This window comes from Dromiciops gliroides, chromosome 2 (assembly GCF_019393635.1).
Source record: "Dromiciops gliroides isolate mDroGli1 chromosome 2, mDroGli1.pri, whole genome shotgun sequence".
Taxonomy (NCBI): domain Eukaryota; kingdom Metazoa; phylum Chordata; class Mammalia; order Microbiotheria; family Microbiotheriidae; genus Dromiciops; species Dromiciops gliroides.
Window position 1 is genome coordinate 261051846 of NC_057862.1, and position 12513 is coordinate 261064358.

At 37.3% G+C, this 12513-nt stretch overlaps 1 protein-coding gene across 1 annotated transcript in view; it reads right to left on the reverse strand.

Moving 5' to 3' along the window:
* DCAF5 (DDB1 and CUL4 associated factor 5) overlaps positions 1–12513 on the reverse strand; it is a 127020-nt gene that overhangs the window by 36476 nt on the left and 78031 nt on the right. The window contains 4 exon segments of the mRNA XM_043981405.1: positions 8025–8086; positions 8089–8133; positions 8136–8183; positions 8186–8243. Of these exon segments, the coding sequence (XP_043837340.1) occupies positions 8025–8086; positions 8089–8133; positions 8136–8183; positions 8186–8243 (213 nt within the window).

Here is a 12513-nt window from a genome sequence, read left to right on the forward strand (position 1 = left end):
GTGAGTTCAAATCTAGCCTCAGACACTTGACACTTACTAGCTGTGTGACCCTGGGCAAGTCACTTAACCTCAATTGCCTCACCAAAACAAACAAACAAACAAAAAGATAAAATAAGCCCTTTGCCCAGGAGTCAAGGGATATTAATTCACAATGAGGTTCCTGTTGTATTATTACCTCTTAGGCAACTAGATGGAATAGTGGATAGAGCCCTGCGCTTGGAAACAGGAAGACTCATTTTCATGAATTCAAATCTGGCCTCAGACACTTACTAGCAGTGACTCTGTACAAGTCACTTAACCCTGTTTGCTTCAGTTCCTCATTTGTAAAATAAGCTGGAGAAGGAAATGGCAAACCATTCCAGTATCTCTGCCAAGAAAACACCCAAAATGGGGTAACAGAAAGTGGGACATGAGTGAACAACAGATGGTGTTATTGCTATATAGAAAGGCAATTGATTTCTTTGAGTTTATTTTGTAGCCTGCAAGTTTAGTCAATCAACAAGCATTTATTAAGCTTTTACTAAGTGACAGGCACTACACTAAATGTTGATGATACAAAGTCAAAAACAGTCTCCCTCCCCTCAAGGATTACATATGAATTCTATTGGGATAGATCAGGGCTTCTTAAACTTTTTTTCTTAAACTTTTTCCACTCTTGACCCCTTTTTTATAACCTTTTAATGTTTCACGACCCACACATTCAGTAATTTGACCCCATATGAGGTGGTGACCCACAGTTTAAGAAGCTTTGTGGTACATGTGTGTAAATAACTAAAGCTAAAGAAGATGTGTACAAAATAGATAGGGGAAGGATCTAGAATCTGAGGAAGGTGGGATTTGAGCTGTGTCTTGAAGGAAGCCAGGCCTTCAAATCCAGCCTCAGATACTTGACACTTACTAGCTGTGTGACCCTGGACAAAATCACTTAACCCTCATTGCCCCACCAAAAAAAAGAGGGGAAAAAAATTCTCTTTCTTTGCTTCCCCTGTACAAATATTAGAGTTACAATTATTTCTTAAAAAGGACTTTGGTAATGGTTTCTTTTAGAGTAGATTCTATGAATTTTTAAAAATTGCTTTTCTGTTCTATTACTTTGTTCATTTTAAAAAATTTTGTCCATTTTCCTCTCTGCCTTATTAACTGTTAGCCATTTAATCAAAAAAGAACATTGTTAGTCTTTTTGAAGTACTAGCTTTTTGTATTTTTAAATTAGATTTTTTAAAAATCAGTAATTGTATTATTTTTAATTTACAATTGATTTCTCCTCTAATTTTCAAGATTTGCCTTTTGCATTCTAATTTTTAAACTACATGCCCAGTTCATTAATACTCTTATTTTGTTAATACATGCTTTTAAGAATGTAATTTTTCCTGGGATGATTGTTTTAGGTGTATCTCAGAAAATATGTATGCTGTCTTTTCATTATCATCTTTCATACAGTTGTTTTTACAATTTTGTGTCATTATTGTCCACAGTTAAATCTGAGAATTTTATTTGTACTCCCAAATTGACAGTTTAAAAAATTGTGTTATAGTCTGCAAAGAATGTTTAGTCTTTCCATTATTTTAGTATTTTTTGAGATTTCTCTACGACATAATACAGTCTTTTTTTTAAAATGGTATGTAGTGGGGCGGCTAGGTGGCAAAGTGGATAGAGCACTGGCCCTGGAGTCAGGAGGACCCGAGTTCAAATCAGACATTTAACACTTACTAGCTGTGTGACCCTGGGCAAGTCACTTAACCCCAATTGCCTCACTTAAAAAAAAAAAAAAAAAGGTATGTAGTATTGAGAATACTACATTGAAAACTGAAAATACACGTTTATTTTTAGTGGCCCCAGTCAGAAGACATCATAAATCATTTAACCTTAAATGATTCAATAGTTTGTTTAGTTTCATATTCTCTGTTTTGTTTACCTTTTAAGTAAAGATGTACAGGTCTAGGACGGGAACATTAAGAATGTTTACGATTAATGTATTAATGTCTTTGCAATTCAGCTACTTTTTCCCTTTATATATTTAAATGTTATATCATTTGGTATGTGTGTTTAATACTGATTGTTTAATATCTGTGGTTCCTCTAAGAGTAAGGCAATTTCCCTATTTCTCTGTAATGATAGTTTTTTGTTTTAACAGAATGACTGAAACTCCAGATTTTCTGGATTCAGATGATACGCAGTAAATTTTGCTATAGCCTTTCATTTTGATTTTGCGAATCTCTTTGCTTTTTAGATCTGTTTCTTATTGTGTTTTATTGTATTGGACTTTTTAGTCCATTCACATATAAAATTATGAGATAGGTTTGTGTTTTAACATTTGTTTCTGTAGTGTTATATTTTAAATATTTTTAAAATTCCTTCTTCTTTTAAGTCAATACATTTTTCCCAAGCACAATGATGCAACCTCCATTCTCATGGACTCTTTTCCTTTAGTCATAACCTCCACTATAATTTGTCAACCCTTTGTCTAAGTTGAAGGGTTTATTTATTCTTTTTATTTCTGTGAATGCATATTCAATACCTGCATAGATACAATTAAATAATTCTTTTTTTTAAAAAAAAGAACTTAACAGAAGGAATATATTCAGTACCTGTGACTGGGCAGAAATGGTAGAATAAAAATGAAAAAACATCAAAGTTATTTTTCAGATTTAGTACTATACCAATCAAAGATTAAAGAAATGCTTTATAGAGCTAGATAAAATAGTAAAATTCATTTGGAGGTATAAAAGTTCTAGAATATCAGGGAAATAATTTAAAAGATAGTAGTGCTGCAGCTGGTGGTATAGTAGATTCCAGCTCTGGGCCCAGAATCAGAAGATTTTAGTTCAAATACAGGCTCAGATGCTTGTTTAGCTATGTGACTCAGGGCAAGGCATTTAACCACTGTCTTCCTCAGTTTCCTCAGATGTAAAATGGGGATAATATTAGCACTTACCCTGCCACCCCCCAGAGTTACTGTGAGGATCAAATGAGTAAAAAGTGCTTGGCAAAATCTTGACACACAGGTGCTTATAAACGTTTATTCCCTTCTCCCAGTGCAGGGGTAAAAGTACTCCCAGATTTCAAACCATATTATAAGCAGTAATTATCTCTACTATTTAGTACTGGTTAAAAGAAGAAAAGTGGATCAGTGGAACAAACTAGACAAGGAAGAATCAGAAATAACAACTCAATAATAACTTCATGTTCAATAAACTCCAAAACACAAACTACCTGGCAAAGAACTCCATACTTGGCAAGAATTGTTGCATGTGGTAGAAATTAGGCTTAGACCAGTATCTTACATCATATAACAAAATAAAAATACATAATCCCAATATTCAAGATAATACCATGAAGAAATGAGAAGAGAAGCAGGGCATATGCTGTTTGCAGCTATGGGTGGGGGACAAACTCCTAACAAAAGGAGTGAAAGGTGATTATTAGAGAGAAAATAGATAATACTGATCACAAGAAATTAAAAAGCTTCTGCATAAAATAAATTAACATAGGTTAAGAGTGGATATGGTCAACTGAATTAAAAATATGTATTAAAGCCTGAGAGGGACTGGAAAGATGGTAAATACCCATAACAATAACAGGGAAGTTAGCAGGGAGGAGGGTTTGGGGGAAAGATTATGGGTTCTGTTTGGGCATACCGAGTTTAATGTCTATTGGACATCCAGTTTGAGATGTCTGAAAGGCAGTTGGAGATGGGAGATTGGAGGTCAGCAGAGAGGCTAGGGCAAAATAGGCAGATCTGAGAATCATCAATTTAGCAAGGGTAATTAAATCCATGGAAGATGATAAAAAAAAGTGCTATGGAGGGAATAGATAAGAGAGTCCAGGACAGAAACCTGAAGGACACTTGTGGTTTAGAGGGCATGAACTGGAGGAAAATTCAACAAAGGAGACAGAGGAGGATTGGTTAGAAGCATAGGAAAGCCAGGAGAGAGTGGGGTCCTAAAAACCTAGAGAGAAGAAAATATCAAAGAGAAAAGAGGGATCAACAGTGTTAAAGGCTGCAAAGGGGCTAAGGAAAATGAGGGTTGAGAAAAGGCCACACAGTATTTGGCAATTTAAGTCAACAGTGGTAACTTTGGAAGGAACAATTCTAATGTAATGATGAAGGTACAAACTGGATTGTATAAGAGAAAAGGTGAAGGCACTTATGGTGATGACTTTTTCAGGAAGTTTGTCTACAAAGGGCAGAAAAGATATTTGGGGTGGTAGAATCAAGGACGAGTTTTTGCAAGATGGGAAGAGACATGGGCCTGTTTACAGGCAGTAAAGAAGAAGCCAGGAGACGAGAAGACTGAAAATAAGTGATATGGGGATGAGAGAGAGGGCAACCTGTTGGAGGAGATGGAATGGAATGGGATTGCTCGAGCAGAAAGAGGGGTGAAGGAGGAGGTAATGGTAGAGGGTGTATGGAGTGATAGGGGATAAGAGGAGAAAAGAGGGAGTTCCTGGTGAATGGTTTCCGTTTTTTTGGTAAAATATGAAGCAAGATTCTCAGCTGAGAGGGTGGGGGAAGGGGAGCCATGGGAGGTTTGAGGAGGGATGAAAGGGCTTGGAAGAGCTACTGTGGAGAGTGGGATAATGATAGTAGGATTGCCTAGCATCAGTGAGGGTCCCGCTGAGTCTGTGTACCATAAATCTGCAGCAGACCCATTCAGAATGGTGGCATGATTTTCTCTACCTTCACACAACAGCACGGTGTAGGAACAAAGATGAGGGATGGTTAAAGCTTGACAGGAGGCAATCAATGATAATAATAAAGAGGCAGGAGGGGTTAGGGATGCCAGAGGAGAGTAGAGCTGAACAGGAGTAATGGCCTGGGAGAAAGCTAAGAAGTCAAAGGATTTGAAGGTCACAGGTTGGACAAAGAGCAGGCTTTGGTAAGGCAAGGCAGAGGGTGGTGAGGGGTGGGGAGGGTTTTGGATGATGACCTACAGGAATTCAGAAGAGAGATATTAAGAATAAATAAAAGGGCAGCTAGGTGGCACAGTGGATAAAGCACCGGCCTTGGATTCAGGAGGACCTGAGTTCAAATCTGACCTCAGACACCTGACACTTACTAGCTGCGTGACCTTGGGCAAGTCACTTAACCCCAACTGCCTCACCCCCCCCCAAATAAATAAATAAATAAATAGAGATATTACTATACTATAAGAAATAAAGAACAGGATGAATACCAGGAAAGGTAAAATGATACAAATTGAAGCAAGCAGGACCAGGAAAATGATATACACAATGACTACAACAATATAACAACCACCATCAAATCAAAACTGAAAACTGCAAAATTATGATAACCAAGCGTGTCTCCAAAGAAGAGATATAAGAAGACAACTTTTCCCCCAATTCCCCAACTTCTTTTAAGAAGTAGAAGGCTATAGTGTGATACACTATAATTTTTTTAAAGTTTGGTTAGTTTTGCTGAATTTATTTTTCTTCCTCTTCTTAAAATTCTTTATTATAAGGATGATTCTCTGGGAGACAGTAGACAAAAGAATACCATAGGAAATGGGGGCAATTCTAAAAATGTAAAGAATGAAAGATAGCAATAAAATGTAATTTTAAAAAGTTATGATAGGCAATAAGAATGCTAATATAAGAATACTCTAAGTAGCATAGACAGAGAGCTGCCTCACACACACACATACACACACACAAGCATGTATGTTTTCATAGATTAATATTTTTTTTCTATTTACTTAAAGTGCTGTTGGAGCTCAATGTCACTGGCTAACAGAGGCAGAATGATACCAGTAGTTTGCTTACATTACATGATCTGAAGGTGAAAACTATTAAACCTAGAATAATTAAAGAATCCTAATAAGAACAATCCTGGGTGCTGTGTCCTTGCAAGCATAGTAGAAGTGTGCTTCAGATGAACTATCACTATTTGTAATGCCTCATGAGAGAATCTCAAAGAGAAGACTATTCTGTAGCAAGCCATATTCTCTCTCACTCCCTTAACAAACTAAGAAAAACTGAAGCATAATAGGAAGGATATAATAGGAAACAGGAAAAAGGAAGTTGTCCCTGGTGATCTAGAAAGAGTCAGAAGACCTGAGTCCTGATCCTCATTTTGCCACTACCTAGTTTTGTGATATTGGGCAATTTTCTCATGTTTGATTAGTCAGATGAGCTCAGATGATCCCTAAAAAGCTCTTCTAAATGGAGACTGCATTAAAATGAGTTCACTAAGCTTTGCTTATTTTATACTTTGTGTCCTGGTTTTGGTTTCTCCACATGAATTTCATTTTCAGGTAATGGATTATTAATTTGTAAAGTGCAAGAGGCCAATAAAAGGATTGGCAATAAAATATGCTCCAGTGGGTCTTCAGTCTATGCTATGTGAATATTCCTTTAGTGCATATCACAACCCATCCAGGCCTTCTTCACTATGTCATTTTTGTCTGTGCCCTCCCATAATTCTTTTATAAAGGACCAATGCAGCTTGTTAGAAATCTTCAAAGTCTTTTAACATTCTGTGAGTTACAGGGTAGCATCTAAGCTATCCATCCTGTTACACAACATAAATGACTATTAACACTTGCCTTTTGTGATCAAACATTTTCTGCATGTAGAGTTTTAGACCAATTCTTGTGTGGATGTCACTGTTAGTGATAAGCTGCAACCTATGCACGCCTGTGTCTTTCCTGCAATTTTGTTTCTTTGTAGAGACAATAGTGTGTTTCATGATCTGCAGTCATAAAGGCCAAGAAAAAATGCAAGAATACCCTGTACATTTTTAACCGAACTGGCAGTTCAGAACTGATGTGTCGAAATTTCCCACATGAAGGTGAATGTAAAAAAGCTTGCTGACTGGGGAATCTTTATTCCCCTCCTGGCAGGGAAAGAGAAGAATCCATTTCTAGTTCACTATGAATCAAAGGTACTTACAGTTTATGTCATCAAGAGACAAAAAAAAGTATCACCAACTTGGACTGCACTTGCCATTTTCTGCCTGATTAAGAAACTTTTTTTGTATAGATTTCCCTCTTTCATTTGGAACTTCATCTTCTTAGCATCATTTTAAAAACTTGGCAGGGAGGGGATGTGGGAAAGCTGGGATGCTAATCCACTGTTGGTGGAATTGTGAAAAGATCCAATCATTCTATAGAGCAATTTGAAACTATGCCTAATGGGCTTATAGAAGTGTGCATACCCTTAGATCCAGCAATACTACTGCTAGGTTTATGTCCCAAAGACATCCCCAAAAAGAGAAAAAAACCTATTTGTACAAAAATATTTCTAGCAGCTCTTTCTGTGGTGGCTAAGCATTGGAAATCAAAGGAATGGCTAAACAAACTGTGGTATATGATGGTGATGGAATATTATTGTGCTCTAATAAATGACAAGCAGGATGACTTCAGAAAGGCCTGGAAAGACTTTTATGAACTGATGTATAGTGAAGTGAGCAGAACCAAGAGAACATTGTACACAGAGACAGCAATACTGTTTGATGAAGAATTGTCAGTGACTTAACTTTTCTCAACAATACAATGATCTAAGACTATTGATGAAACATACTATCCACCTCCAAAGAAATAACTGCTATTGATGGAACAGACTGAAGCATGCTATTTTTCACTTTCTTTCATTTTTTTCTTTTAATCAAGTTTTCTTGTACAAAATGACAAATATGGTGATACTTTGCATAATCATACATGTATAACCCATATTTGATTGCTTGCTGCCTCGGGGAGCAGGGAGGGGAGGGAAGGAAGGAGGGATAAAAATTGGAACCCGAAACTATAAAATAAAAATGTTTATTATTGCAAAAAATAAAAATAAAAACTTGGCAGGGCTCTTGCTCACTCAGACTAATATGTACTTTACTCATTAGTCCACAATGATGTAGGGTAAGAAGGTACAATAGTAGCAGTAACCATCACTGGAGCACACTTTTTCTCTCCTTCAACAGTGGCCTAACCAGGATTGAACAGGATGCTACAAGGGCCAAGGATCATGCATAAACAGGGGAACATGAGAGGATTAGTAACCGATGAAGTAGAATGCATTTTCTTTACCTGTCACGGTCTCCTGCAAAACAACAGCTTTTCATGGTGCATGAGTTGAAGTATCCCTGGGTTTGTCAAACTGGAACACAGGTAGGCGGGAATGGATATCATAACAGAACAGGAGGCAAGGCTGCGGCGAAGGGCTAGCAGCTGGGTCCCATTGCTTGTTGTAAACGGACACTCATGGCACTCTGGAGGGACAGGTTGCCACCATAGCGTAAGAGGGAGCTGAAACACAGAAAACAAGAAAAACATTAGACATTGTTGATGAGGAGTCATTCTATACAGCAAATGCCCAAGAATTTTCTGTGAAAGCCTTAAGAAGAAATTCAGTAAATTTTTTTTCCATAGGTTAGATTAGGATATGTCAAAAATATCTCTGGATGGCCCTAGGCAAACCTGCAGAGGCACTGTGGTATTGTAGAATTGTAAAAGTGAGGGTTTAAGGAAGGATAATGATATCATTTTGGACATACTGAGTTGTGATATCTCAGGATGTCTAGTTTAAAATGTCCAATAGGCATTCAAAATCTAAAAGAGAACTGGTTCTATTTCCTCCACACACACACCCTACCTTCTTCCTAACTTCCCTATTACAATCATTCTTCCCTGTTACCTAGGCTCAAACCTTGGTCTCAACTTGTACCCCTCACACAAACTCATTCCCAAAACTGAAGCTGTTGTTTTCTTGATATTTCTATGGTCTACATTCATTATATCTCTTGTACATGCCTCCTTTCCACTCACACAGTCATCAGTCCTGGTTCAAGCTGCCATTACCACTCATTTGGATTAAAATAGCCTGCTGGGTAACCTAATGTTTGATAAACCCAAAGACCTTTGGGATAAGAACCTACTATCTGACAAAAATGCTGGGAAAACTGGAAAACAAGAGGACACAAACCAGGTATAGACAAACATCTCACACTGTGTACCAAAATAAGATCAAAATGGGTAAGTTATTGAGACATAAAGGGTGACACCATAAGCAAATTAGAAGAGCAAAGAATAGTCTACATGTCGGATCTATGGGGAAGGGAAGAATTCATGACCAAACAAGAGACAGAGAACATTATGAAAGTAAAATGGATATTTTTGATTATATTAAAGTTAAAAGCTTTTGTCCACATGAAAGCAGAAAGCTGGGAAATAATCTTTGTAGCAAGTGTCTCTGATAAAGGCCTCATTTCTAAAATATATAGAGAACTGAGTCAAATATTCTAAGAATATAAGCCATCCCCAATTGATAAATGGTCAAAGGATATGAACAGGCAGTTTCAATGAAGAAATCAAAGCTATGTATAGGCATATGAAGAATTTGCTCTAGGGGCAGCTAGGTGGCGCAGTGGATAGAGTACTGGCCCTGAGTCAGGAGGACCTGATTCAAATATGACCTTGACACTTACACTTACTAGCTGTGTGACCTTGGGCAAGTCACTTAACCCCAATTGCCTCACCAAAAAATATAAATGAAAAAAAAAAGAATTGCTCTAAATCACTTTTTTTTTTGGGGGGGGGGGAAGGGCAGGGTAATGAGGGTTAAGTGATTTGCCCCAGGGTCACACAGCTAGTAAGTGTCATGTGTCTGAGGCTGGATTTGAACTAGGGTCCTCCTGAATCCAAGGCCAATACTTTATCCACTGTGCCACCTAGCTGCCCCACTCTAAATCACTTTTGATTAGAGAATTACAAATTAAAACAACTCTGAGATACTACACCTCATGCCTTTCTGATTGGCTAACATATAAAAAAGGAAAATGACAATGTTGGAGAGGATGTGGGAAAGCTGGGACACTAATCCACTGTTTGTGGAATTGTGAACTGATCCAACCATCTGGAGGAGCAATTTGGAACTATGCCCAGAGGGCGAAGCAAACTGTGAAACCCTTTGATCCAGCAATATCACTACTAGGTCTGTATCCCAAAGAGATCATAAAAAGGGAAAAGGACTAGCATTTGCAAAAATATTCATAGCAGCCCTTTTTTGTGTTGACAAAATAGTGGAAACTGAGGAGATGCCAATCAATTGGGGAATGGCTGAACAAGCTGTGGTATATGAATATAATGGAATACTATTGTGCCATAAGAATCAATGAACAGGTAGATTTCAGAAAAATCGGAAAAGACTTATATGAACTGATGCAAAGTGAAATAAGCAGAACCAGGAAAACATTGTACACAGTATCAGCAACAACATTATGTGTTGATCAACTGTGACTGACTACACAAAGGACTCACAAAGGAAAATGCTATCCACATCCAGATAAAGAACTGAGGGATAGGGCAGCTACGTGGCACATTGGATGGAGCACTGACCCTGGATTCAGAAGGACCTGAATTCAAATCCGGCCTCAGACACTTGACACTTACTAGCTGTGTGACCCTGGGCAAGTCACTTAACCCTCATTGTCCTACCCCCCCCCCAAGAAAAAAGAACCGAGGGACTATGAATACAGATCAAATCATTTTTTTTTCCACTTTATTTTTTTTGGTCTTTTTTTTCCTTTTGATCCGTTTCTTCTTTCACAACTGTGACTAACATGGAAGTATGTTTTAGCACACGTATAACCTATACAGGGAGCGGGGGAGGTAGAAAAATTTGGAACTCAAAATCTTGTAAAAATGAATGCTAAAAACTGTCTTGACATGTAATTGGGAGGAAAGAGTAAAATACTATTTCAAATAAGTATTTCAATATAAATATAAACAAGTTATCGACACATAAACACACTGAAAAACAATAAATAGAGGAGAAAGACCTTCAAATAAAGACTATTCTGAACTCACTAGAAAATGCAGGAGATAATGGAATATGTTCCAAAGCACAAGTTCCAAACCAGGTTGACCTACCCTGAGAATCTGAGCCTAACAATAAATGAAAAAAGAAAGAAAACCAGACGTGAAGACATTATTTACTTCTCAAACACCCCAGACAACAGAAATATAAAAAGGGTAAATACAATACAACAAAAACAGAACAAAATATCATTAGACTTCTTTCTAAATGTATATAGGACTTAAATGTGGAAGCATTAGTCAAATAGAAGTGATGGTGGTGAAATAGGCCTGAAATATCATTCATGAACTAAACCTGAAACTCCCAACCCAGAAGTTAATCACTGTATTTTTGGAGGACTAAGTTACAAAATTAGAAGGTATATTAAAAGGGTGAGGGGAAGAAGAAGATAGAAGGGAATATGGCATGTGCCTTAATCAGGTCAAAGGTTAACAATAAAGGGAAAATGGGGGCAGCTAGATGGCGCAGTGGTTAAAGCACCGGCCCTGGATTCAGGAGTACCTGGGTTCAAATCTGGCCTCAGACACTTAACACTTACTAGCTGTGTGACTCTGGGCAAGTCACTTAACCCCCATTGCCTGCAAAAAAACCAAAAAACAAACAAACAAACAAAAAAAACAATGAAGGGAAAATAACTCCTGCTGGCATTCAGGAAGAAGAGAATCTAAAGTAGAGTGAGTAAGCAGGCAAAAAAAGAGGGACTGAGCAAAAACCTTATTTTCAGTGGTAGGAGGGAGTACTGTTGATAAATCCTCCTCCTACTGGAGAAGTGAATTATTCTATAAAGGGAGATGAGGACTTTAGGTAAGTTTTATACACAAGGATTTGGTGCCTAGAGAGACCACTCATCCTACCTCAAGGGAAACAAAATTAGAACTCCTAGAAGAAACTGACAGGCAGAAGAACACCCAGGGGAAAGATTTTGAGGCAGACAGGGGGGAAAAAAAAGAGGAACAAAGGTCAATAATGAACTACACAAAGGGAAAAGAATCCTACCATGGGGGCAATATTTGCCCTATCACCTGCAGTGAACTAAGATTTCTAACAGCAAGAAAAAAAAAAAAAGAAAGAAAGAAAAAGAGGGAAACTAGGGGCAGAATCTACAAGGGGCAATAACAGAAACTGCAAGAAAGATAACTCAAAATAATAACCTTGAAAGTTTAATTCTATGTTAGATACAAAGAATAAAAAAGGACTAAATAAGTATAAGGACCATGAAATCAAAGAATAAAAGTCTAGAATAGAAAGGGAAGATAAATATGCAGAGAATGAGGGAAGGATGGAGAATCTTCCTTGACTACTTAGAGAAAAAAAGACAGGGAAGAATTAAATAATTAGATAAAAGCAAGCAAGAAAAAGAAACTAATAAGCAAAACTCTAAAACCAGGGAAAGTGGTTTAAAAAAAAAAAGGGAGAGAAGAGGGTGAGGGGAAGAAAACAGTGGGAAGACGGTTGCTTTAAAAAAAAAAAGATTAAGCTAAAATAATCAAAATGACATAGTACTGGGTTTACAGGAGAAGAGAGGGGAAAATCACAATTTGGAGGGGGGGAAAAGCATTAGAAACAAATGGAGAAAAATATAAACTTAACTCTCATAAGTTTAAATATGAATGTATTCAACAATTCAATAACACAAAAAAAGAGTGACAGATTGGGCATGAAAACAAAATCCCACAATCTGTTGCTTACAAGAAACACATT